This window comes from Camellia sinensis, chromosome 6 (genome assembly GCF_055761805.1).
Source record: "Camellia sinensis isolate YWXY chromosome 6, ASM5576180v1, whole genome shotgun sequence".
Taxonomy (NCBI): domain Eukaryota; kingdom Viridiplantae; phylum Streptophyta; class Magnoliopsida; order Ericales; family Theaceae; genus Camellia; species Camellia sinensis.
The window spans coordinates 50,641,410-50,667,300 of record NC_138966.1 but is presented as its reverse complement, the minus strand read 5'-3'; the positions used below and the strand labels follow the sequence as shown (position 1 = coordinate 50,667,300).

At 34.6% G+C, this 25,891-nt stretch overlaps 1 protein-coding gene across 1 annotated transcript; it reads left to right on the top strand.

Moving 5' to 3' along the window:
* The first annotated feature begins 246 nt into the window (after positions 1-246).
* LOC114258856 (putative inactive receptor kinase At5g67200) lies at positions 247-10,462 on the top strand. Its single transcript, XM_028198864.2, has 2 exons — positions 247-1,926; positions 9,846-10,462. Exons 1-2 carry the CDS (start codon positions 471-473, stop codon positions 10,421-10,423), a joined length of 2,034 nt encoding a protein of 677 aa, XP_028054665.2. The 5' UTR covers positions 247-470; the 3' UTR covers positions 10,424-10,462.
* The last annotated feature ends 15,429 nt before the right edge of the window (positions 10,463-25,891 follow it).

Genomic DNA, 25,891 nt, shown 5'->3' with positions numbered 1-25,891 from the left:
TTTAATTTTTTAATTATTTTAATTTAAGACTAAAAAGTCTGGTTTGAGAAAGACTTTTTAACTTTTTTTGATTTTTTTTTATGAGAGATGAGTATAATAATTATGGATTGGATTTAATATTTTATTTTTTGTGACTATTTTAACTCCTAATCCACCAAAATCAACTTCCCAAACTATGCCATAGATTAGTATAAATTCTATTTTTTATCAATCATAATACTAACCGATTCTCCATGTAGCAGAAGTATTCTGTTGTTGACTAGACAGACACTATAGACAGCAGAACACATGAATGAACAAAGAGGAGAGAAAAATAAAGAAAGAAAAAGGGCAGATGGGCCTTCTCCTCCTCTTTTTCTTGTTCCTCAACAAAAAGTAAAACCCAATTATAATTCTTCAGCTGTCTAATATTTTGGGAGAGACAGAGACTCACATTTTGATAATTTCTCTTCCCTTTCCTTTTCACCAAGATGAGCATAATAAGGTTATTATTGTTGCTCAACAATGCTCTTCTTTTGGTATCTTTGAATCTGATATACAACTACTCATCAGTCACCGCCGTTTCTCATCCTCCTCCCGCAGCTGATTCGCCTGCCGAGAACTTACCACCAGCACCTCATGACGCCTTAGCTCTTTTAGCATTCAAATCAAAAGCCGATTTGCGGGGTAAGCTTGGATTCTCATCTAACACCAGCTTGGATTATTGCAAATGGCAAGGACTGCAATGTGTTCAAGGCAAGGCAGTCCGAGTGGTCCTCCAAGGGCTGAGTCTCGAGGGTGTTTTTGGTGAGGGCACATTGAGTCGTCTCGACCAGCTCAGAGTCCTGAGTCTGCAAAACAACTCCCTCACCGGACCCATTCCGGATCTCTCTGGTCTTTTCAACCTCAAATCCCTATTTCTCGACCATAACTCTTTCAATGCGTCTATCCCACCTTCAATCTCCACCCTCCATCGTCTCCGAACTCTAGATCTCTCTTACAACAATCTCACCGGACCAATACCTCTGTCTTTAACGAATCTCGACCGGTTGTACTATTTTCGGCTCGATTCAAACCGGCTCAACGGTTCGATTCCTCCTCTCAATCAGTCGTCTCTCCAAGTCTTCAATGTTTCCAGAAACAATTTAACAGGTGCTGTACCAGTGACTCCGACTTTACTCCACTTCGGCACATCGTCGTTTTCGTGGAACCCTGGACTCTGCGGCCAGGTCGTAAACAAAGAATGTAACTCACAGGTACCCTTTTTCGGCCCAGTGTCAGTGCCAGCTGCACCGCCGGTGGCGGCGCTTGGGCAGAACGCACAAACAGAACAAGGCGGCGTTGAGTGGGATCAGCCGAGTGGTGCGAAGAAGCACAAAAGAACCACTGTCATTGTTGGGTTCTCATTAGCGGTTTTGATACTGATTGGTTCAATCTTGTGTTTTGCAATTGCCATAAATAAGCAGAAGCAGAAGAAGAAGAAGCAGCAGCCAAAGGTCCCGCCAACGATAGCTTCGGACTCCGCCGCGGCCTCACACGCGGCAGTTGTAATGAGAATGGAGGAAGAGAATGAGTTGGAGGAGAAGGTGAAGAAGGTGCAAGTGATGCAAGTTGCAAAGAGTGGGAGTTTGGTATTCTGTGCTGGGGAGGCACAGCTTTATACGCTGGACCAACTAATGAGAGCTTCGGCGGAGCTGTTGGGGAAGGGGACGATTGGGACTACTTACAAGGCGGTGCTGGATAACCGTCTGATTGTAAGCGTCAAGCGACTCGATGCAGGTAAATTGGCTGGAACAAGTAAAGATGAGTTCGAGCGACATATGGAATCAGTTGGGGGACTTCGACACCCAAATCTGGTTCCACTCAGGGCTTACTTTCAGGCCAAAGAAGAGAGGCTCCTTGTCTATGATTACCAGCCCAACGGCAGTCTCTTCTCTCTCATCCACGGTAAGCTCACTCAACTCTGCTAATTAATTCCTTTTAACACCATCTCCATTAAGCAGTGTTATTTTTGTTTTTTAGGTAAATAATAAGTACAATCATTAAATTTTAATTTCATTAAATTAACTATTGGTCGATTTGGATCAAACGTTACTATTATATAAAGAAGGGCTTGGCTTCTGTCTAGTCCTTAATCGGACTGGACCGTGCTGTTGGGTCCGTAGAGACCCACTACGGGTTTTATTTTGATAATTTGAACCGTTAATGTGTAGAAATCGTCGAGTGCTATAAGCCTATAAAAAATCACGTTAATCGGATATCAGTAGTCATGTGATCAAATCAGTTTTGTAAAAAAAAAATAGGCGGTGAATAAATTAACGGTTGACAAAAATCTGATTTGATCACATAGTTATCGATATCCGATTAACGTGATTTTTAAAAGTTTATAGGCCCCGTTTGTTTCCAGAGATGGAATGGAAGGGATTAATAGTGAGGGAATTAATAGTGAGGGGATTGTTAGTGAGGGTCGTTTGTTTTCAGAGATAAAATGGAGGGGATTGATACTGAGGGGATTAATAATGAGGGGATTGTTAGTGAGGGGATTGATAGTGAGGGGATTAGTAGTGAGGGGATTAGTAGTGAGGAATTGTTAAATTATTTTTATATAAAATAATAAAACAAATAAAAAAATATAAAAAATTAAAAATTATATTTTTAAAAAAATTTCCAATATATAAAAAATAAAAAAAATAAAAAAATTTCTAATCCCCTCACTATTTTTCTAATACCATCTCTACCTCCTCACTATGAATCCCCTCCCCAAGGGTATTAGTAATACCAAGGTATTAGTAGTACCCTCCCTATCTCTCAAAACAAACAAGGTATTAGTAATACCAAGGTATTAGTTAGTCCCAAGGTATTAATAGTCCCAAGGCTATCTCTCAAAACAAACACCACATATACTAATCCCAAGGTACTAGTAATCCTAGTCCCCTTGCTATAACCCAAAACAAACGGGGCCATAGTACTCGACGAGTTCTACACATTGAACGGTTCAGATTATCAAAACGAGACCCGTGGTGGGCCCCTACGGGCCCAACAGCACGGTCCAGTCCGATTAAGGACTGGACTGAAGCCAATGTCTTAAAGAATAATGTTAGAGATCTCAAATATTATATCAAATGAAAAATGATCCAAACCTCTTTTTCCCCCATTGACCCCCTCTCTCTTTCATTAGTTAGTTTTTTTTCTTTTTTTTATTTCTCTCTAATCACTAGCCGGCACATGTTGGGTGTGAGACCGTATGATAGGGATCTCACACGTATACGAAGTATTTAATAAAACATTTGTCATCGGCACATTTTTCTGATACAAATAAGTGGGTAGGCCGGCGTGCTTTTTTCTTCTTATTATTATATAAATTCAGTAAAAGTAATAGGTTAATATAAATATATATTTAATGTCTTAAAGAAGGAATAATTAATGTCTTAAAGAAAGAAAAATTAATGAAATATTCTTTTTAACTTTTTGATAGGAGAGGTTCAATAATATTATTATTAGTTAAAGTTTTTCGATAATATTATTAGAGAAATTTCAGTTTGTTATTGCTATAAAATTTCTCTTTGAGGGGTTAAAATTTTTTTGTGACAAAATTTCTCTGTGTGAAAATGTTGAGAAACCTAATTACTATAAAAATATTATATGTCATTTATCTTATAAACTTTTAATATCATGGACCTTCAAGTGAAACCCTTTTAAAAAAATGCTAACCATCATATTAACACAATTTTAATTTAAAATACTTTTGGAAGGCATTTCATAAAAATAAAATACTAATTGTCACATTGTTTTTAATTTGTTCAATGAAAGTTGGAATTAAACTAATGAATTAAAATTTTTAAAAACGTTAATTGTTGAATTATGTATTTTTTTAGTTAAAAGTGTTATTTAAAGACACTACTAATATATGCTAAAAATTGTGTCACGTTAAAAAGTAATATATGATTGTTGGAGTGACATTTTAAAATTTTGATATTTTGGCACTATAATGTGGTAAAATATAAAATTTACAATATATACGGAGAATTTTATAATATACACTTTTTATTATATGTATTTTTGGTTATATTATTATTATTTTTTAATTATGATATTATTTTAAGATGTTTGGTCGTATGCCTCGTGTATTATTTAGTTATAATTTTTTTATTTTACTTTTTTATTATTTATGACTCAAAGGATATAAAATTACGTTATTTCTTTTAATTATAAAGAACAAATAGTCATTCTCTATAGGGAGGGAGGGGGAGAGAGGGAGGTGAAATTAACAAGATTAGACGAATAATTATTTAGGTGACATCGACCCATAATGCTCCCAACCTATCACTTAGCAGAAAATTTTATATGGACTCGTTTGGGAGGAGAGATTTGAGGTTTTTTTTTTTTGTTAAAATAGTCAAAAAAAATAAAATAGACTTTTTAATTCAATAAGACAAAATATCACATTAATTCATAATTATTATATTATTTCTCACAAAAAAATCAAAAAAATCAACTCATTTCTCAAATTAAACTTTTTAATCTCAGATTAAAATAATTAAAAAATTCAAAAAATTAAAAATTAACTCACTTTTCAAACGGAACCATGATATATTTTTGACCGACTTTTATTACTTAATTGGGTGATAAATGAAAACCCAATAATATATTTTGTATTTTATTTATTTATTTGTTAAGAGTAGCACATAAATGATGTGACGTAACTGTTTCTTTTTGAGTGATTTTTGTAAGTGATAAGACATAATCACGTGATAAAAGGGAAACAAATTTTTGTATGAGTCATATTATTTGGTGTTTAAAAAATATTAAAAATATATATACTTATAATTGATAGAAGAATGTTGATACCTTATTGGTATACAATTTTTTTCCTTTTTTTAGACTATTTAATAATTTTCTGGATTCGCATGGGACAATTTGCTAGAGGTACTCTTAGCCCTGTTTAGTAGAGTTTATTTTCAGTTTATTTCAGTTTTTAACTTAATTTAAGTTATTTTGATGTATTTAGTTTAGCTTAATAATACAATTTATAACTTTTTGTAACTTAAAAATCAACTTATTCTTTGAGTAAGTGAGGAGAAGCTTAATTTATAAGTCAAAAATCAACTTATATTCATAGTTATAAATTATAATTACTTTTCCACAACTCTACCAAACGGAGCCTTAGGCAGTTGGGTGTTATTTCCCGATGCCCCCAGACCTTCAATAGTGATGAACCATGTGATATTCCTTACAAATGTTCAAATTTAATTATATAGCAGAAAATTTTAAGGGCACTTAATTTTAAAGGGTTGGTTTTTTGAGTGCAATTTAAGGTTTTGGGTGTGTTCCTTCTAAATTTCGGATTCAACTTCCACTAGAAGCCATCAACTTTTTGAGATCACGCTCGCGGACTTTATTTGAGATTTGCCCAATCCACATGTATGGAGTGTATTGTGTAAGTCCTGAAATTAGTCGAGGTATGCATAAATTAATCCGAACATCCACATAAAAAAAAATATAAATAAATATTGGGGGCTTTTACTAATGAATTCTATATCCATGACTTTTGAGATTTTTTTGATCTACGCGAAGGGTTGCTTTGCGTAATAAATTTTATATTAATGACTCTCAAGATTTGTCCGATTCACGTGGAGGGAGTGTTTTGCGTAGTCTTGAATGCAAATCTTATATCCATGACTTACGAGATTTGCCCGATTCACATAAGGGAGTTCTTTGTGTGAGTCTTAAAATTAGTCGAGGTGCATGTAAACTAACCTAGACACTCGATCATCAAAAATAAAATAAAATAAAATAAAAACATGTCCTAATAAATCCTATATCCATGACTTATGGACCGTTTTGTCCTATAAATATTCTTGTGATTCCATCAACCATTTTTATATTACAATGACACAATTAACATAAAATTTTAAATATGGGGTAATAACCATGTGTCTGTAATATTTCCTGTTTAATTGAATGACAAATTTGAAAAAGGTTTAATAAGGTATTAGTATACATACTAAGATGATATGGATAATGATGCATGAAGTTGTAGAGGATGAAAACCGAACACAAAGAACGACACAAATTTTAATAAAAGAGATACTCTCTTTTAAAATATATTAATGGATTAATTATATTTTACCTCCATGTAGTGGCGGAACTATTTGGGGGGAACGGGAAGCCACGGCCTCTCCAAGTTCTTGAAAATTACACTAGTACCTCTATACTTTATGATATTTATAAAATGTATATTAAGACTATCTCCTAATTTTTTTAAAATCGTTTTATTAACCATCTATTTCATTAAATTTTCACAATTTATAATGATGTGATTTTCAACTATTTCTCACGTTGTTTAATAGCATCAATATAATAGTCATTTTTATTTGTAGAAGAGGTATATGCCACCAATTTTTTTATTTTTTGTTTTAAAAAATCAAAGAAACATGTATACTTTTTATTTACTAGATATTATCAACTCCCCTCCCAAAAAAAAAAAAAAAATTATTAATAATTCAAAACTTTAAAAAGGAATTCATAAGAAAAAGAAATTCATCAGATTTATTTTTGTTCTCATAAATAATTTTTTTTCACAACTGTTACATAAGAAATTATCTCTCCTCCTCCTCCTCCTCGCATAAATCTTGGTTCCGCCCTTGGCCATGTTGTTTAACTCAAAAATACATTAACCCCCTATAGCCTAAAAATAGTCACATAATACCCTTATATAGAGTAAAGTACAAACTCTAACTCTGTTAACAAATTTTTCAAAAAGTCTGCATTACCTTTGTCTTTTTGTCTAATTTTCTTTTATATGCCATTACATGCAAATCTTTCTCATCCCTACCCTCTCACCTTACCTCATGAACACCACCAGCCGCTTCCATGCCTAATGGGCCACCATCTCTTTCTTTTATCTTGTTCATCTTTTTCCCCCTTTCTAACATTCCAAAGGTAGAGAGATATTACCATTGGGAGGTTTACAAAAGTCCAAAATCTTAGAGTCAGTCAAAATAGGATGTTGTGATGGAAGATAGACTACAACAAGATGATTGATTGCAAAACGGATCAAAATGAACCAGATATATATATGAAGATCAAAACGAACCAACATCAATTGCTTTGATACCATGTTAAAGTATCTAACTCAAAACCAATTAACATTGAGTAGAATAGTCCTAAAGTATATGGCAAAACTTAGGTGGCTTAGAACAACTATAATGGGATAGCTAAAAAAGTGTGTTATATGACAGATAAAAGTGGGACCAAAAAATATGTGTCAAGGTGTGTTAGGAGTTTGTTAATTTTAGAGAGTAAGTGGTGGTGCAATGGATATGTTAAAGTGTGTGTTAAGAATATATATATATAAATAGTTAACAGAAGCTTTTGAGGAAGATGGCCAGACGTTCGACCGGTCAACTGTAATTATTTGTTTATTTATTTATTTTTTGTACTTAAAGGGTCCGGATGTCCGGGGGGACGACTGGCCGGATGACCTCATGGCACTTCCCCACGTCCCCTTCCCTCTCTCTCTCTCTCTCTCTCTCTCTCTCTCTCTCTCTCTCTCGCGCGCGTGCACGCTAGCTAAAACGGTGGCTACAGTTAACACACAAGTTAACACACAATACTAACAACTGACATTAACACACAAGTTAGTAGCTCCATTGCAGCACAAAACAATGTTTTGAGCTGACTAAAAATTAACAATTGACACTAACACAACATTTAGCTAGTCCACTGTTGATGCTCTTATGAAAGCGATGTGGGATAAGTCTAACATCACCAACTCCCTCACCCAATAGCCAAAGCCTCCACCACCACCTGCTACTCACCCTCTACCTACTCCCTGACGCAAATACTCTAGCATTTACCTATGATTCCCTCCTTCCTCGCTCAAGTACTAGCCTCCAAACTTTTTACTACAATTTTCTCTCCCCTCTTCCTCACCTGTGCCTAGCCCCTTTCTCCCATCCCAATTTTTGGATGTTGACATTCGTGTTATTTGCAAAATATTCTAAAACTTGTGTAATTTGATAAATGCTGAAATTTAGTTGAGACTTCAAATTTGTGAAATTTTCTGAAATTTGTTGATTGCTAAAATTTGTGTCTTTTGATAATTGGTTTGTTGAAATTTGTTTGTTTTGGTAATTCTAGTGCCCAACACGTCAATGTGAAGTTGCCAAAAAATTCAACTGCACAGCCAGTTTTAAGGTACAATGGTTCGGTCGTGGGTGGCAAAGACCCTGACTTGGCAATGGTGGTTCAGTTAGAAAAAACTCTCAAACCCACCGAATTAATCTATGCACAGCCTTACAATTTTTTATTTACTTTCAAAATTTTTAAATTTTTTTCTGATCATCAAAAAGAAAAGATTTTATTGATGAGAAAATGATGACAAATTATATATATATACATCAATAAAAATAAAGGGCGAGATTGGATCATCGTTGAAAAAGAACAAATAAAGCTTGTACACAACAAACAATTGACTTATACCAACAAACCAAATAAAGCTTGTACACAACAAAATCTGAGTGAAAAACTACTCCAAAAAGAGATAAGCACACTGCATCAACAAACAATTTCTTTGACTTTCAATTCCTCACCTCCTGTATGTGAAGCAGAAAGTCATCAATAGAGAACCCAATAAAGCTCGAATTTGACTTATACCAATGGGACATCTGCACTTTAATTTCTTCAACCGTTTGTGTCCAGCAAACTTGATGTTGATTGAAAATTGCATCGTTCCTTGTATGCCATAGATTCCAGCACACACTAGCAAACATGCCTTTCCAAACCACTTTTTTGAAACCCATGAATTAGTTTAACCACCTGCAGGAGAGATGAAATCAAAACAGGGCAGCAAACACATTGAACACTCACCAAAGGATGGCTGACCAGAGAAGTCGAGATCTATAGCAGAGGAGAAGAATGTGATTAGTGATAAATGGAGAAGAATTACTTGATGCCATATGGTCAAGTGTCACAGTCACAATAATTTCGGATCTTCAAATTATAGTGACAAATCACATGAAATCACACTACTAAGATGTGATTGGAATTCATTAATTATGAGTACGATTAGATACATCTAATCTCACTTGGGTATTTTAAAACCCCTTCAGGTTAGATTTTTTGGGGAACGATATACATGTTGGTCCCTTGTTTTAAATGCAAGTGGGATGTAGTAGTTATTTGTGTCTAGTGGTATGAATTCTGTCTTTAAATTCTTTCATGATTCTATCTTAATATATGTTTAATTATTTATATCATGTCTTGAGAATTACACATGATAATTCAATTTTTGAAAGTATATTGGAACACGGAGACAGATTTGATGATGGAGAATCGTTGGCTATGTCTAATAAATAAAAAAAGTGAATCATTTTAGCTCAGTGATTATGGGATCCCTGGATGAACTGTAACCATACTAGAGACGAAACCGAACTTAAAATATACAAAATTTGTTTAGTGATTTACAGATGAGAATAGCTAAATATCAAAAAATATAATGTAAAAAAAATCTCTTAAAAATTAAACATAAAAAAAGCATGGGATCATAATGAAGAATGAGTGTGTGATGGGTCATGGTAATGATAGGTCAATGGACTGTGAACACAGGTTGAAAAATGTTGAAAAAGAAAAAGGAAGAGGAAAAAGAAGCAGCTAGAATCTAAAAATAATCTTTTAAACATTTCTATTGATTATTTTTAACATATTTCAATGCACATTTACAATGGACTAGGATTTACAATATCAAGATTATTGACAATTGTTTAAACGGTAAAAGAGGTAATGAATGTGCATATATATAAATTGTTATTTTTCTTCACTTTGAGATTGGTTAGTATTCAGTCTAAGGTTGCATCTGTGAGCAGGTTCAAAATCAACGAGAGCAAAGCCACTGCACTGGACGTCATGCTTGAAAATTGCAGAGGACGTAGCACAAGGTCTCTCCTACATCCACCAAGCATGGCGCCTTGTCCACGGCAATCTCAAGTCCTCCAACGTCCTCCTTGGCTCTGACTTCGAGGCTTGCCTAGCTGACTACTGCCTCGCTGCCCTTGCTAGTTCCTTTCCCTCTGATGGCGACGATGACATCAATATAGGCTGTTACAGAGCTCCAGAGTTGCGAAAGTCAAATCACCAAGCCACAGTCAAGTCAGACATCTACTCATTTGGAGTTCTTTTACTTGAGCTTCTAACTGGCAAGCCTCCATCACAACATCCGTATCTAACGCCTAGTGACTTGATCAATTGGGTCAGGTCCAGCAGGGAAGACGATGGAGGGGAAGACAGCCGGTTGGGAATGCTTCTTGAGGTGTCTATAGCTTGTAGTGCAATGTCACCAGAGCAAAGACCCACAATGTGGCAGGTATTGAAGATGATACAAGAGATTAAAGATGCTGTTATAATGGAGGATTGCAATTCTGATCCACTTACAGGGATGGCCTAGTGTAGGAAAACAGTATTTCAAACAAACCCCCCCCCCCCCCCCCCCCCCAAAAAAAAAAAAAAAGAGAAAAAAAAAAAAGAGGGGCTAAGGTTGCTATTGTTGCTGTTCTACATTTCATATTAATTGCCACCTTCTATACTAGTAATTGGCTAGCTTCAAAATTGCACATGTTTTATGTTATTTGAGAATTGGTATCTACATTATGGTGAGTAGTTGTAGGAGGAGAAAATTCACAAGGAGATTATGATGGTGGTAGTTGCACTCATCCTCAATTGTTTCCCAGTTTAATTAAATGATGGTGACCCAATTTCTTCCATGACATATGATAGGAAGACAAATTAAGTCGGACATGAATGCTTGTCACCGTAATGGTGTGCTTAGTTAGAGAATTTAAGAAAAGATTTAGAAAGAGAAAGGAAAAAGATGTATAAAATTAAATGAAATGTAGATATATTTTATTCACGTTTCATATATTTTTTCATTTTCTCTTTCCAAATCTCTTTTCAAATCTCCTAACTAAATACAACGTAAATGAAAGTTCTTGACTGTTTTCTCACCAGGACTCGACCATTTTATTTTATTTTATTTTTTTGTGACCAAAATGCCACCTAGAAATAATACATTAAAAATGTCACACCCTACTTTTTAATTATTCGGATAACATTACCAAATCATTATTATAAACAATCTTAGAGATAACAGAAAGAAGTCCAATATCTTAGTAAATATAAGCAAATGAAGACTCTCTCAATCATATACTGAATAATGCAACATGTGACATAATTACAGTAAATTGCCTGCAGGCTTATATCATTACATAAAAGAGAAAGGGTTAAACCCTTTTTACAACAACGACATTCAACCAGAAATTAAAAGGCCCCGTGGCCAACAAAAATGAAGATCCTTGATCTTGAACTACCTCTCGATATTTACCTGAAAAAGGATTAACAATGTTTTAAGTCATACCATATACATAAGTGCCGGTTTATACATAAAGATATACTTACATAGGTACATTTTTCAAAATCATTCAATTTATCCAACAATCACAAAACCGTTCGCTTTTCTTTCTTCTTATTACCTCTTTATTTTACATTTTCCAAACGATAATAGGTATTTGAAAACAAACCCACAAAATCCAATTACTTGTCCTAATTACTAAACTCACAGCCAATTCCATATTATAATTTCTGAATAGAAGTATCCCAAATGAACATGAAAACGATACATATAAAATATTCCTCACATAACTATATAAGACAAGTGACATCCTTCACAAAATAATCATCACTATGCATGAAACACATAAAGAGAACTGAGATAATAATGAAAAATCCAACAACACTCTACCTGCCTCAAGCACGGTAAGCTAATGATACACCTTTCTAATACTCACGCCAATTTACCAGTCACCAGCTGGAAGGTAATGTTACCTCTGCCAAGTTCTCCAGGCGCTAGCTGGAAAGCACTGGCACCCCACATTCTCAGCATAGCCAATTCTCCAAGCGCTAGCTGGAAAGTAATGGTACCCCTTATTTTCAGCACATGCACATTTCCAACCACCACGTAACTCACAAATATAAATAACCTGAGTGTAATAACCCAACCCTCGTACATGTTCTCTGATATATTTTCAATCCTTTATTCTGCACATTTAAATGCTTATTGTGAAATTCCATGTGGAATTAAGTGTAATTACGTGAACCTTATGATTACAGATTCATATCTGTTTAATAAGAAAACATATCTGTCACACTTAAAATGTTTGGATAAGGAATTGAAAGCCTTAGGAGTTTAATAATCTGAAATTGACCTTATATTTGGAATCAGCATAATTTTTATGTAATAATAAGCATTTTTGCAGAAATTTGGTTTGGAACGATTAAATTGATTAATTTTTGTCCTATTCAACTTTTTCTTTTATATTATATATATGTGCCTCTTTGAATAAGGAACTTAGAACCTTACAAAATATCTCCTGGAAGGAAAATTAGAGAGGAAAAGGGTTTGAAGAAAAGAGGTGAAAGTCCTCAAGATCTAAGAGTGGGAAATTAAGAGGAATTCAAGAGTATTAAGCTTAAGGTAAGTCTAACCCATCTAATTTCACTTTCTTTCCTTGCTTTAAAGTAAGAATTTCTTGATGTGGTGTGGGTTGGAGTTGTGGTGGAATTCTTATATTTGAACAAATGGTTGCATGTGTGTGAGGAAGTTGGGAATATTATGTAATTGAATTTTGTTATAAGTTAGGAATTAAAGAGTTGAATCATAGTTAGATTGTTGTGTGTTTGTGAATCTTGTACATGATTTTTGACCCATATTCTACCAATTAAAGAACCTATTTTGAGCCTTGAAAAAGTGTATCAAAAATTGGGTTTTGCTGGATTTTCGAATTGCAATTTGCCCAGAATCGCTGCACGTGCGGGGATCACTGCCGCACGTGCGGGAAGCCTTGCCGTACGTGCGGGGCTCACAGCCGCACGTGCGGCCCAAGTTGTAAAATTTTGTTCGCTCCGTTTTGCGTGCTTAACCCTCTGGTATTTTTGAAATATGCGTTTGATGTCCCTAAGATGCCTATAAATTCGTTCGAAGTAAAATGAAGTAGGAAATGAATGAATAAAGAAAAAAAGAACTAATGAATAAGTTATGCATGTGTGTAGGTCATAATCCGGGAGGGGCAAGCACTCCGCTAAAGCACTGTGAGTAACCGTTAATGATTCTTTTTATTAACGCTCTGTTCTTCACAAGTAGTTATGTTACCCTGATGTTGATTGGGAATCGGTGTGAACATTGAAAGATTTTGGCATACATCAGTATGACTCTGAACCTACTCTCTATTCTGGTTAAGGTTAATGATTGTCGTTAATGTACCAACTTGTAAATTACCTATGATTCCGTATAAGAATTGCATACAAACCATTAACACTGTGAAGTTGGTTAATAGAAAAAAAGTATCAATAACATTGTTACGTGCCTCATGTTATGGTGCGAATTGTTCTGACTTATTAATGTAATGGTACCTTTACCTTCGGACTATCGTTAATATTAACGTTTTGCTAATTGCAAGACAAGTATGTCGATTGACAATGAACCATGAGGAAATCTAAACGCATCATTGAGTCATATGTTGTTTACTGTTGATAGTTAATGTTAACATTCTGTTATCTACGAGTTAGCAGTATTGATTCGTGACAAGCAAATGGAATGTATGTGCGTCATGGAATTATGGTATTTATGTATCTCTAAAGTTGTTCCATTTGTTAATAATTATCATTAACACTCTGTTAAACGCAAACTAGCTATGTTAACTCATGTGAATGATTGGAAGAATCTGTGTGCCTCTGTATAACTCTGAGACTAATAATATATGTGTCTTATGTCAATGAATATTGTTAATGTTCTGATATACGTAAGACGATTATGTTAACTTGCAATAAACCATGAGGTTATTCCGTTCTGTTTATTCATTCCATTCATACTGTGACATGATATGAATTGTTCGGTCTTGAAGACCTAATATTTTCTGGTATGGAACAAAGTGATGTACGGAACTAAGTGCTGCAATGCGAGTCACCTCTAGAATTCGTATGAGCCACCTCTTGAGTCCATACATATATGAACTGGGCTTAAAGCCAATCTGGGCCTATGGCCATTCTGTATGATTTGTTAGGCCAGAGGCCAATCTGTATTTCTGGTATGGAACAAAGTGCTGTACTGAACTAAGTGCTATAGTGCGAGTCACCTTTAGAATCCGTACGAGCCATCTCTTGAGTCCATACATACATGAAAAAGGGCTTTATGCCATTCAGTTTAAGGGCTTTATGCCATTCTGTTTAAGGGCTTAAGGCCACTCTGTCCAAAGGCTTGAAGCCATTCTGTTTAAAGTTTAGGCCTAAGGCCATTTTGGAAATAATTACAAGATAAAGTTAACTATATGTTCTCTGCACTTATATATGTACATTGTAATTCAAGTTAATCATTAAATTGTTTACGTACTACTATTCACTGAGCTTGACTCACTTTGTGTTATGTCTGTTTCTGTAGGCACTCCACCCGGAGGTCAGTTTTAACCCATGGCATCCGTTCCTCTTTTGTTATCCTCAGAGTGTCCAGGCACTTAAATGAAAGCAGATCATTTTAGGGGGTTTTGCTAAGCTTTTGGTTTTGCACCCTGATTGTCTGTCTAAGGTTAAAGAGTATATAATCCCTTTACCTTTCCATGTTTTGTTACGCCCAATCTTGAGGGCTGGGTCTGTATCTATATATATATATATATATATATGTACATAGCTAAATTCTCTGATGCACGTCACTATGTGTTTATCTACCTTATGTTCTGTTTGTGATCCTGGCATGATAGTGGTCGCTCAATGGATGTAGTTCTTTTATTTATTTTAATTTATATTGTTAAATGCTTCTATTCAAGTCCCATATATTTTGTATATCAGGTTAAGCGTCCGATTCTGAATAGGTCATGCCCAAACTTTTAGGGGCGAGTTTGGGGCATGACACCGAGTGTACTACATACACAAAATCTATTTAACATCACAATGTCATCCTCCACCGATGAAGAAGGACAAAACCTCTAAGCAAAATATATAAACACACGTAATACAATAATCCGATACTTACTTGACCTTAAGTCCAACAACAATGATAATAATAACAATATTCAACGATTTCAAAACCTAACCTCAAGTTCATGTCTGAATTTACAATACATCATAGTTTCTTTCTTTGTTTTCCTTCTTTTTTTTTTTCCCTTCAAAACCAACTCTTTTATTTTCCAAATTTACATGCCCAAATCCTTTTCTTTCCAAAAACCAATTTCAACATTTCAACAAAACCTCATTCAAGAATTCCAAGCCATAACCCAACTTAGCTTAATATGATTATTCGAATAAGTTCCAATACTAAAATTAATTCTTCCTTTATGTTTACAACACAATAACACAACTCAAATTATCAAAACACAAACATTAGTCAATTTTATCCCTTTTTAATTCATTAGGTCAAGTATGAAATTAAGGCTTTTTCTCATTTTCAACATGAACAAGTTAAGCTACTCTCCAATTAACCCAAACAACAATCAATTTCCCGATTTCTACTGCAAACATTCAAACCCTAGATCCCCTTTTATGATTTTCAAAGAAGTCCATACTGGACATGATTTTTATGCAATAAAATCTACCACATGTCTATCTATAGGTATTGAAGAGGAACAAAGAAATCCCTACGTCTTCAAGCGACAAGGAGAAAGCTGAAAAAGCCACGGTAATGAAAACACAATTAGCTCAGATTAAAATGAAGCCCTCGTGATCCTCTACGTTTTGGTCTAATGGACTATAGGTCAAAGATGGGTAGATGTACATGAAAACCAAGTAGAAAGAGATTGAAAGCTCAAAAATGGAAGAATGAAAGAGAATGGAAAGAGAAAAGTGATCCAGATGTGACTAAAAGTGGCTTTTATAGCTGCTGAAAATGGACAGACCGCTCAAGCGAACAAAACACCGCTCGAGCGAGCAGACAGAACAAGTGGCATCACTCGAGTGAACAAAGTGACCGTTCGAGCGACCAAACCTGAGCTCAAGCGAAGATCAACAACTCTCAGAATCACAGACCTGTAAAAGTACTAGAAGACTCGAAAGACCGCTCGAGCAACCAATCTATCGCTTAAGCGATGAACAAAAACTCAGAGTGCTACAACCTCCCCACCTTAGGAAATTTCGTCCCCAAAATTAAAGATAAGGCTAAACAAAGGCAACTTGATCACAACTACAAGCACAACCAGCCACTAACGATTGGATCCATACTTAGGATAGATTCTTGGATCACCTTTTAGGGCCCCAAAGACACCCGAACAAAGAAACTCATGGAGCAAAACTTAAATGCCTCATCGACCCATACAATTCATTGGGCTTACAAGACATAACAGAAACAATAACCACACGCATACTAGAAGTATCAACCACGCGACAAGCACCACAACACGTCTAACGCCTCCGAGTGCTCAACACTAGAATATGGGTAAAACCCCCACAACAAAAGTCTCGGTAAACTCGGATAGGAACAAGAAAGCTCGCAACAGGAAAAGTTAGAGACAACACCCCGGTATACAAACCTCACTAACATCGAGGCACTCCTCAAACCAACAACCAACCCCAAAATTAGCAATTCAAGCTAAGTCACTCTACAACATCCATCATTCTAGGTAAAATAAATGACAATAGAACTTAAAAAAAAAAAGTTCCATCATTTTCTCGATTATTTGAAAATCATCCTTTTGAATATGAAACATTTCTCATAAGCACCAAGACTCACACCAATCAAAAGTCAAAATGCATTCTTCTACTTCTCGAGCAAAACTCAAAAGTTTTATAAACACTCTCCAAAATCAAAGATGTAAATCGAAATACATAATCATCCACAAGTTAGTTGCACAGGACTATACAGTGAAATTCATCATTACAATTTAGATTAACACCACAACATTTCCATTAAACAAGGCCATCTGAGTTTATAACTCCAGGAAAAATTCACTTTCCAATTCAAGCTCTACAATTCGTCATCTCATAACGTTCATTACTCTTACCATGATGCCACAACAAACACATATGCCACATTTATATAACAATCTTTATTAAAACAACAACTGCGTTATCAATGCAACAAATCATAACCATGGCCTCCACTTGGGCCACTGCCTCAACTACAGCATAGTAATTCTTCCACAGAGATCCAGCTACCTTCTCCTAGATATCATTACACAATCACCTCTTAACCTCATAACGCTCCTCTGTTGCCACCAACTCTAGAGCAAACCTCGACAAACTAGTAAATTGCATCTCAAACTGTGCCAAAGGAGTAGCATCCTGGCGCAAGCCAACAAACTATTCCCTCAGCCTTTCCCAACCAGAAGGAGGGAAGTACTCGGTAAAAATAACCTACGTGTTACCTACGGTGTTCTTAGCAAATTTCCACCAATACCTTGCATCACTCTTCAACAGGAAACTTGCCAAAGAAATCCTCAACTCTTCATCATCAATATCAAGAGTCTTGGTAACTTACTCCAACCAATATTCTGCTTTCAACGGTTTAGCCTCCCCCACAAACTCCGGTGGATTCGAATGAAGAAACTCCTTAATAAGCTTGAGGGAACGCCTGTTGCCACCCTCATTATGAGCTAGTACATCCTGCACCGCTGTCACAATCTCGTGTGCAACTTCCGCGCCAACAGCCAATGCTGCAACAGTAGGTGCTAAAGGAACCGCTATGCCCTTACGGGCACTCATATTCCCAACTCGTCCTCTATTCCCTTGTGTAAACATCCTATGAAATCAAAATAAGACCAACTTAGTGCACAACACCATAGCCCTTTCCCGAGGCACACACATTCACTACCTCTAGGCTACAAGACACACTAACCCCTACACATAGAGTTCTACTACATATAAACAATTAAACACTTAGTCACATAATTGAATCAAGTCCACAAGAATAACTACTTGTCTTGGAACTCTCAAGGAATTCTCATCAAAAACCACGTTGATCAAGCGTGTTTCCGATAAGACCTCAAAGCAAGTTCACCAACTACAAGTACTATCCAAGAAACTTAATCCCATGTTCATATAAATGCATCACATATATCCTAACACTTACCCTAACTACATGCAACGTCCTCACCAAGCATGGCAAACCCGATGCGATAAAAACCACTCCCCACGAGCCCAAAGTATTCAAACCTGGCTAGCTCTTATACTAAGTTATCACACCACACTTTTTAATTACTCAAATAACATTACCAAATCATTATTATAAATAATCTCAGAGATAGCAGACATAAGTCCAGTATCTTAGTAAATATAAGCAAATGATGATTCTCTCAATCGTATACTGAATAATGCAACATGTGACATAATTACAGCAAATTGCCTGCAGGCTTATATCATTACATAAAAGAGAAAGGGTTCAACCCTTTTTACAACAATGGCATTCAACCAGCAATTAAAAGGGCCCATAGCCAACAAAAATGAAGATCTTTGATCTTAAACCACCTCTCGATATTCACCTAAAAAAGGATTAGCAATATGGAATGAATATAAAGTCCAATAGGGATTCCAACATGATCCTAACTAATAACAACATACAAATAGCTATGATCATGAATGCTTTAAGTCATGCCATATACATAAGTTCCGGTTTATACATAAAGATATACTTACATAGGTACTTTTCTCAAAATCATTTAATTTATCCAACAATCACAAAATCGCTCACTTTTCTTTCTTCTTGTTACCTCTTTATTTTACATTTTCCAGACGATAATAAGTATTTGAAAACAAACCCACGAAATCCAATTACTTTTCCCAATTGCTGAATTCACACCCAATTTCAAATTACAATTTTCGAGTAGAAATATCCCAAACGAACATGAAGACAATACATATAAAATACTCCTCACATAACCATATAAGACAAGTGACATCCTCTACAAAATAATCATCATTATGCATGAAACACATAAAGAGAACTGAGATAATAACAAGAAACCCAACAATGCTCTGCTCGCCTCAAGCACGGTAAGCCAAGGATACAGCTTTCCAATATTCACGCCAATTTACCAGTCACTAGCTGGAAGGTAATAGTACCTTTGCCAAGTTCTCCAGGCGCTAGCTGGAAGGTAGTGGCACCCCACATTCTTAGCGCAACCAATTCCCCAGGCGCTAGCTAGAAGGTAATGGTATCCTTTATTCTCAGCGCATGCACATTTCCAACCACCACGTAACTCACAAATATAAATAACCCGAGTGTACTACATAAATAAAATCTATTCAACATCACAATGTCATCCTCCATCGATGACCAAGGACAAAATCTCTAAGCAAAATATATAAACATACGTAATACAATAATCCGATACTTACTTGACCTTAAGTCTAACAACGATGATAATAATAACAATATTCAACGGTTTCAAAACCTAATCTCAAGTTCATGCCTGAATTTACAAAATGTTATAGTTTTTTTTTTTTTTCTTTTTTGTTTTTTTTTTTTTTTTCAAAACCAACTCTTTCATTTTCCAAATTTACATGCCCAAATCCTTTTCTTTCCAAAAATCAATTTCCACATTTTAATAAAACCTCATTCATGAATTCCAAGCCATAACCCAGCTTAACTCAATATGATTATTCGAATAAGTTCCAATACTAAAATTAATTCTCCCTTTATGTTGGCAACACAATAACACAACTCAAATTATCAAAACACAAACATTACTCAATTTTACCCCTTTTTAATTCATTAGGTCAAATATGAAATTAAGGCTTTTTCTCATTTTCAACATGAACAAGTTAAACTACCCTTCAATTAACCCAAATAACAATCAATTTCCCAATTTCTACTCCAAACATTCAAACCGTAGGTCCCCTTTTATGATTTTCAAAGAAGTCCATAATGGACAAGATTTTTATGCAATAAAATCTACCACATGTTTATCTATAGACGAGGCATTAAAGAGGAATAAAGAAATTCCTACCTCTTGAAGCGACGAGGAGAAAGTTGAAAAACCCACGGTGACGAAAACACAATCCGCTCTGATTAAAATAAAACCCTCGCAACCCTCTACATTTTGGTCTAATGGATTATGGGTCAAAGATGGGTAGAGGTAGATGAAAACCAAGCAGGAAGAGCTTGGAAGCTCAAAAATGGCGGAATGAGAGAGAATGGAGAGAGAAAAGTGATCCACATGTGCCTAAAAGTGGCTTTTATAGCTGCTAAAAACAGATAGACTTCTCGAGCGAACAAAACACCGCTAGAGTGACTAGACACAACAAGTGGTACCACTCGAGCGAACAATGACACCTCCCAAAAGTTCAAACCACACAAGGCAGACCGCTCGAGCGACCAAACCTGAGCTCGAGCGAAGATTAACAACTCTCAGAATCACAAACCTGTAAAAGTACTGGAAGACTCGAAAGACCACTCGAGCGACCAATTTATCGTTCGAGCAATGAAGAAAAACTCAAAGTGCTACAAAAAAAAAAAATGTACATATTTTGAATGTACATACCTTTTATTTATTTTTGATGTGTTGTATGTTCCACTTAAAAAAAAATTTTTTGGGTGAATAATTTAAAATAAATTTGATCCACACATTTTACATTATAAGATTATTTATTTATGGGTCTTGTTATAACGTGTACCCTTAGGGCATCATTATATATATATATATATATTATTATTAAAAATTGTGTTTTTTTTCATGCTTAGGTGGCAAATTATAAAGACTTACTTTTTTCTAAGAGAGTCACGTCTGCATGTATTTTCATAATTACATATAGAATTCTACACAAATCCAAACCGAACTTAAATTATACTAACTTTACGTATTTTATTGTGGCAACCCTCACCTCTGATTAGTGTTAAACTGTGATTGAGCATGATAAATAATTGATTAGGATGAAATCCTAAATTGTTGTGTGAGCTGCTTTAGTTGTATTTCTATCTGTTTGTCATTTAATGATCTGTTCATGTTTTAATTCTGAATTGCGAATAGAAGGCCTTATCGGCGACCGAATCGAAAATTGATTAGTGTTATGTGCTAATTAGAATTTATATGATTTTATGGTAGGTTTAATTAAAATTTGATTTGGAATGATTAATTAGATTAAATAATGTTAAAGTATATTAGTTTGAATTTATTACATGTTTGCCATTAGTGGGCCACTTTAGAGGCATTGGTTGGGGTGTAATTCATATCATTTTTGATGCATCATCTTCATCCATTAGGAGATCAAAACCGAGAGAGAGAGGGAGAGTAGGAGAAAATTGATTCAACAAGAAATTTGGTTTGGAAAATTAGAGGAATTGAAGAAGATTGCAAAATTGAGCTAACATACTTGGAGTTCAAGACTAAAGGTAGGAAATTCATCCTCTTAATCATGAATTTGAGTTGTTACATGCATGGTTCATGGAGAATTACTGATTAGAGTTGGGAATTGGCTTAAAGTGTTGTTTTGAGAATGATTTCATGCATGCATGTCCATATCATAGAGTTTGAAGTTATTTTTCATGAAATTCTTACATGCATGTTTATGTTTTAATTGAGGTCCATGAATTCACCATGTTTTAAAGCTCAATCTTGCATTTGATCATGTTTTGGAGCATTGGAGTTCATGAGAACTCATGCATGTCATGTCATTGCATTATTCTTCAAGTTTCTTTGAAATTGGGGTTTAATTGGCTTACTTTTAGGCTTTGATTTTGTAAAATGATCTTCAAAATATGTTGTAGTATGTGTTTCCAAGTGTTTTTCAAAAAATTGGCCCCAAAAGGTTGAGTTTTGATGAGTTTAATTCTTGGTTTGAGCTTTGGAGGCAAATCTGGAAAATCCAAATTTTGGCTTCCTCGCTCGAGCGAAGGATTCCACGCTCGAGTGAGCACCTTCATTTTTTGAATTCCGCTCGAGCGACGAAATGCTGGCTCGAGCATAGATTGCAAGCTCTCAGGTTTTTGTGGACGCAGACGCACGCTCGAGCGATGAGACCTACGCTCGAGCGAAGGATTGTGTCTCACGCTCGAGCGAGCATCGGGCGGAGAATTTCAGCAACCAGTACATTTTACATTTTTACAGACCGCTCGAGCAAGGAAGTCTACGCTCGAGTGACCCCTCTGTTTTGGTAAGCTCGCTCGAGTGAAGAAAGCCACGCTCGAGCGAGACCCCTATTTTCAGTAAATTTTGAAAAGTGTTTTAAAGTACATCTTTGCATCCTCTTTCCATCCTAGGCATTCTTAGGCCATGTTTAAGGCATCTTAATGAGGATATTGATGAAGAACCACACCAAGTCAAGTTAAGGGGCTAGGTTATTAATCCCAAGTGTGTAACTTAGTGTGTGTTCATTCTGTAACTGTGTAGAGTTAGCACCCGAGGACGTTGACTAGCTTGCCTATAGCCCAGTACTCTTTGAGTAACAATGTTGTAAAGATATATTCAATTATAATTATTTTCCGAACGATTGATTATACTGTTTTCCGAAATGATATCGTTTACTGAATGAATGTTTGTCCTATTTGTAAACTGTACTCGTGGCATCCATAGCAACTTACTGTTACTGTAGCTGTTACTATTACTGCTACTGTTATAGAGATCTCTGTCAATTCCAATGTTTGGAACTACTACTGTTTACTGTTTGATAGCCATCAATTGACTGTTTGGTCTATTAAGACCTACTGGCCCCGTTTGGTAGAGTTGTGGGAAAGTGATTATAACTTATAGCTTATAACTGTAAATATAAGCTGATTTTTGACTTATAAATTAAGCTTCTCTTCCCCCACTCAAAGAATAAGTTGATTTTTGACTTACAAAAAGCTATAAACTGTATTGTTAAGCTGAACCAGATACATCAAAATAGCTTAAATTAAGCTAAAAGCTGAAATAAGCTGGAAATAAGCCCTACCAAACAGGCCAACTGTACTGTTTTGCTATTGGATGTACTACATATGACCACTATGGTTTCTAAATGATTGTATGGCGTGTATTATGAGCCACTGATTGAATAAATGATCTACAGATGCAATTGACTGCTTTAATTACTGAAAGGACATTCATTCTTAACCCCTTTACGCATTTGTTATTCACTGGGCTTTAGTTCACTGTTTATATTTATATGTAGGTGTCCAGGCACCAGACCAAAGCTAGGAGCGTCAAATTAAGCTCTCGTTTGTCAAGCCAACCGTTGTGCCTCACTTCGAGGTTTCAAGTGTTTTAGATTCACCATTTTGTCTCCGTTATGTATAAATGTTTAAGACTTCTGACTGTACAGTTATGGTAAAGGGACTGGGTCCCTAATCTGGATGGTTGTGTACATATGTTTTGGTTATGAATGTGGCTTGTTCATAAAACTCTTTTTGTATTCAGATCTTCACAGCTTATTGGATATTTTTTATTACTGTTTGGCTTCCGCCAGCCCCTTACTCTGTATCACTGTCATTACTGTTAAACAGGCCTTTGGTAATCACGGATTACTGGCCGATTGCGATGCTAAACCTATAGGGGCGGGTGTGGATCGTGACATTTATATAGACTCTATTTGACAAATATTTATTTTCCATATAGTTTTCATCATAAATTGAGATAATTCATAATTCAATACCAATTTTGTGTTTCACGTTTTTCTTCTTAATTCTTTCAAGGATTTTAGATTTTTTTTTAATACTAAACTGCCTCCTTTTTTTTCCATGCATTATTCTATACCCAATATCAATTCTATGTTATTTTATATTGTAGATTTGTCGTTCAAATTTAATAGTGATTCTATATGTGAAATTATACTTCATTTCCTACATTATTGTATATAATTACAACTAACCGGAGAAAAAAACCTACATAACAATAATACTCTTGAGGAACCTCTAAATTTTGGATTTACTGTTTGAGTTATTTTTTCAATTGTTGAATAGTTACAGATGATTAATCACTTCACACACTGAGATGTATCTATCATTTTAATGTTTCCGTTAAATTATTATTATTTATTTATTTATTTATTTATTTATTTTTGGTTTAGATGTTATTATGTGATTGTTTGTTAGTCATTATTGAATTTCGTTTATATAGTTGATATTTTAATTTAATTAAGAGTATTTATTTTACAATCTTATAATTTAATATATACATATATATATATATATATATCATATAAAATCATTATATGATGATCCAACTACAACATATTTGTATTTAATTTTTTAATTAATTTTATATAAATTTTATTTCTACATATTTTTATTTTCCAAATGAATATAAAAGAAAATTAAATAGTTAGAATTACTTTAATTTTATGTTACTAATTCTTCTTCTAATTTAACTATTATTTTTAATATCAAAATAGGTATTTATTTTACTATTTTATAATTTAATATATATCATACAGAATTATTATATGATAATTACACTTTTATAATACGATAGAACTAAAATTATCAAAATACACAAATAATTTAACTAAAATTAATATATAAAATTATTCATGTAACAATTTTATAGAACGATAGTACTAATATTATCAAAATAAATAATTAAAATCATACTTTAATTTTAATTTTAATTTTAAATTAAAATTAAAATTATTCTTATTGTACCATCAAATATTTTTTTTTAAAAAAAATAACACGTACATTGCACAAATTAAATGCGAGTATGTTAAGAAAACTAAAAAAATATTATATATTTTTTAATGCACCCATTTTCATATTAATATGCAACCTTTTCAAAAATCTTAATATTTACCTTGAGAGGACACATTAACAAAATATAAATACTTATTTATTAAGTATTTCAAACATAGGTACCTTTAGACGACTGCTTTTAAATTCAAAATATGTTTTAAAAAAAAAAATCACTGTATTGTCTACTCTCCCTCCACTTACATACTGCCACCACTATGGCGGGTGATGGGCCACCACTTTTCGGTAAGGGTTAGGGTCATAGAATTTATCACAAGTTCTGTTTTGATAATCAAAACAATTCATTTAGTAGGGATCTCAGTGTAAATCATCCATAAAAAAATTAAATTAATTTAATAATCATAACATTTTTATTTTGTCGTGCTTGTCTTTAAAAAAAAATAGACGATATGTTTTTAAAAATTAATTATCAATTTTTTTAAGACAAGTACAATAAAATAAAATGGTTATTATGAGTGTTGATTTTTGACCTCACAACCAAACATGGAACTTAAGGCAGAATAGATTAAGCCAGCACCTGCGCACAAGAAGATAAGAAATACTGCGGTGGCTCGTCCACCCGTGGGCACTCTGACAATCAAGTCAGTCAACTTATCTCTCAAAGATATCAAACAAGTTCTCAATGCACAAATCAAAGAATCTCAAATAAAATCATTAGTGTCCAACTTCTCCTACAAGTCTTATTTCATAGGACTCTATCATTTACAAGGATAGTATCTATCAGAACTCATACTATTCAAATTAAAAAGAACTTTTTAAAGAGTCCTGTCTCTATCCAAATAAGTAGCTTGATGTCATCTAGGATCTAGGACTCTTGTCCTCTATCTGAATATCTCGGATCCCGATATTACTGCACCATATCTCGGTACCATGGTTTGCCCACGTGGCACCTCAGCTAACAACCTCAGCCACGCGCACTACCCAAAAAATATGTCCCCACAGTTATTACTATCGGTTCGACTTAATTTTTTTCATAAATGATATACACGAAAGGTCATACAAAATGAATGATTTAAATTATCGAAATGAAACATGTGGTGGATTTTCCGATCCCCACAAATTCTCTAAAGTTCAGATTTGACTTTAACATAAGTTCAACCATTCAAATAACTATTCGGATGGGGTTTGAATTAAGTCACAAAATAAAACAAAAGAACTATACAAGAATAAAAGGGCATCGCCAGGCCCTAACAAATTATACAAAGCAAAACAGCACTGAAGAAAAAA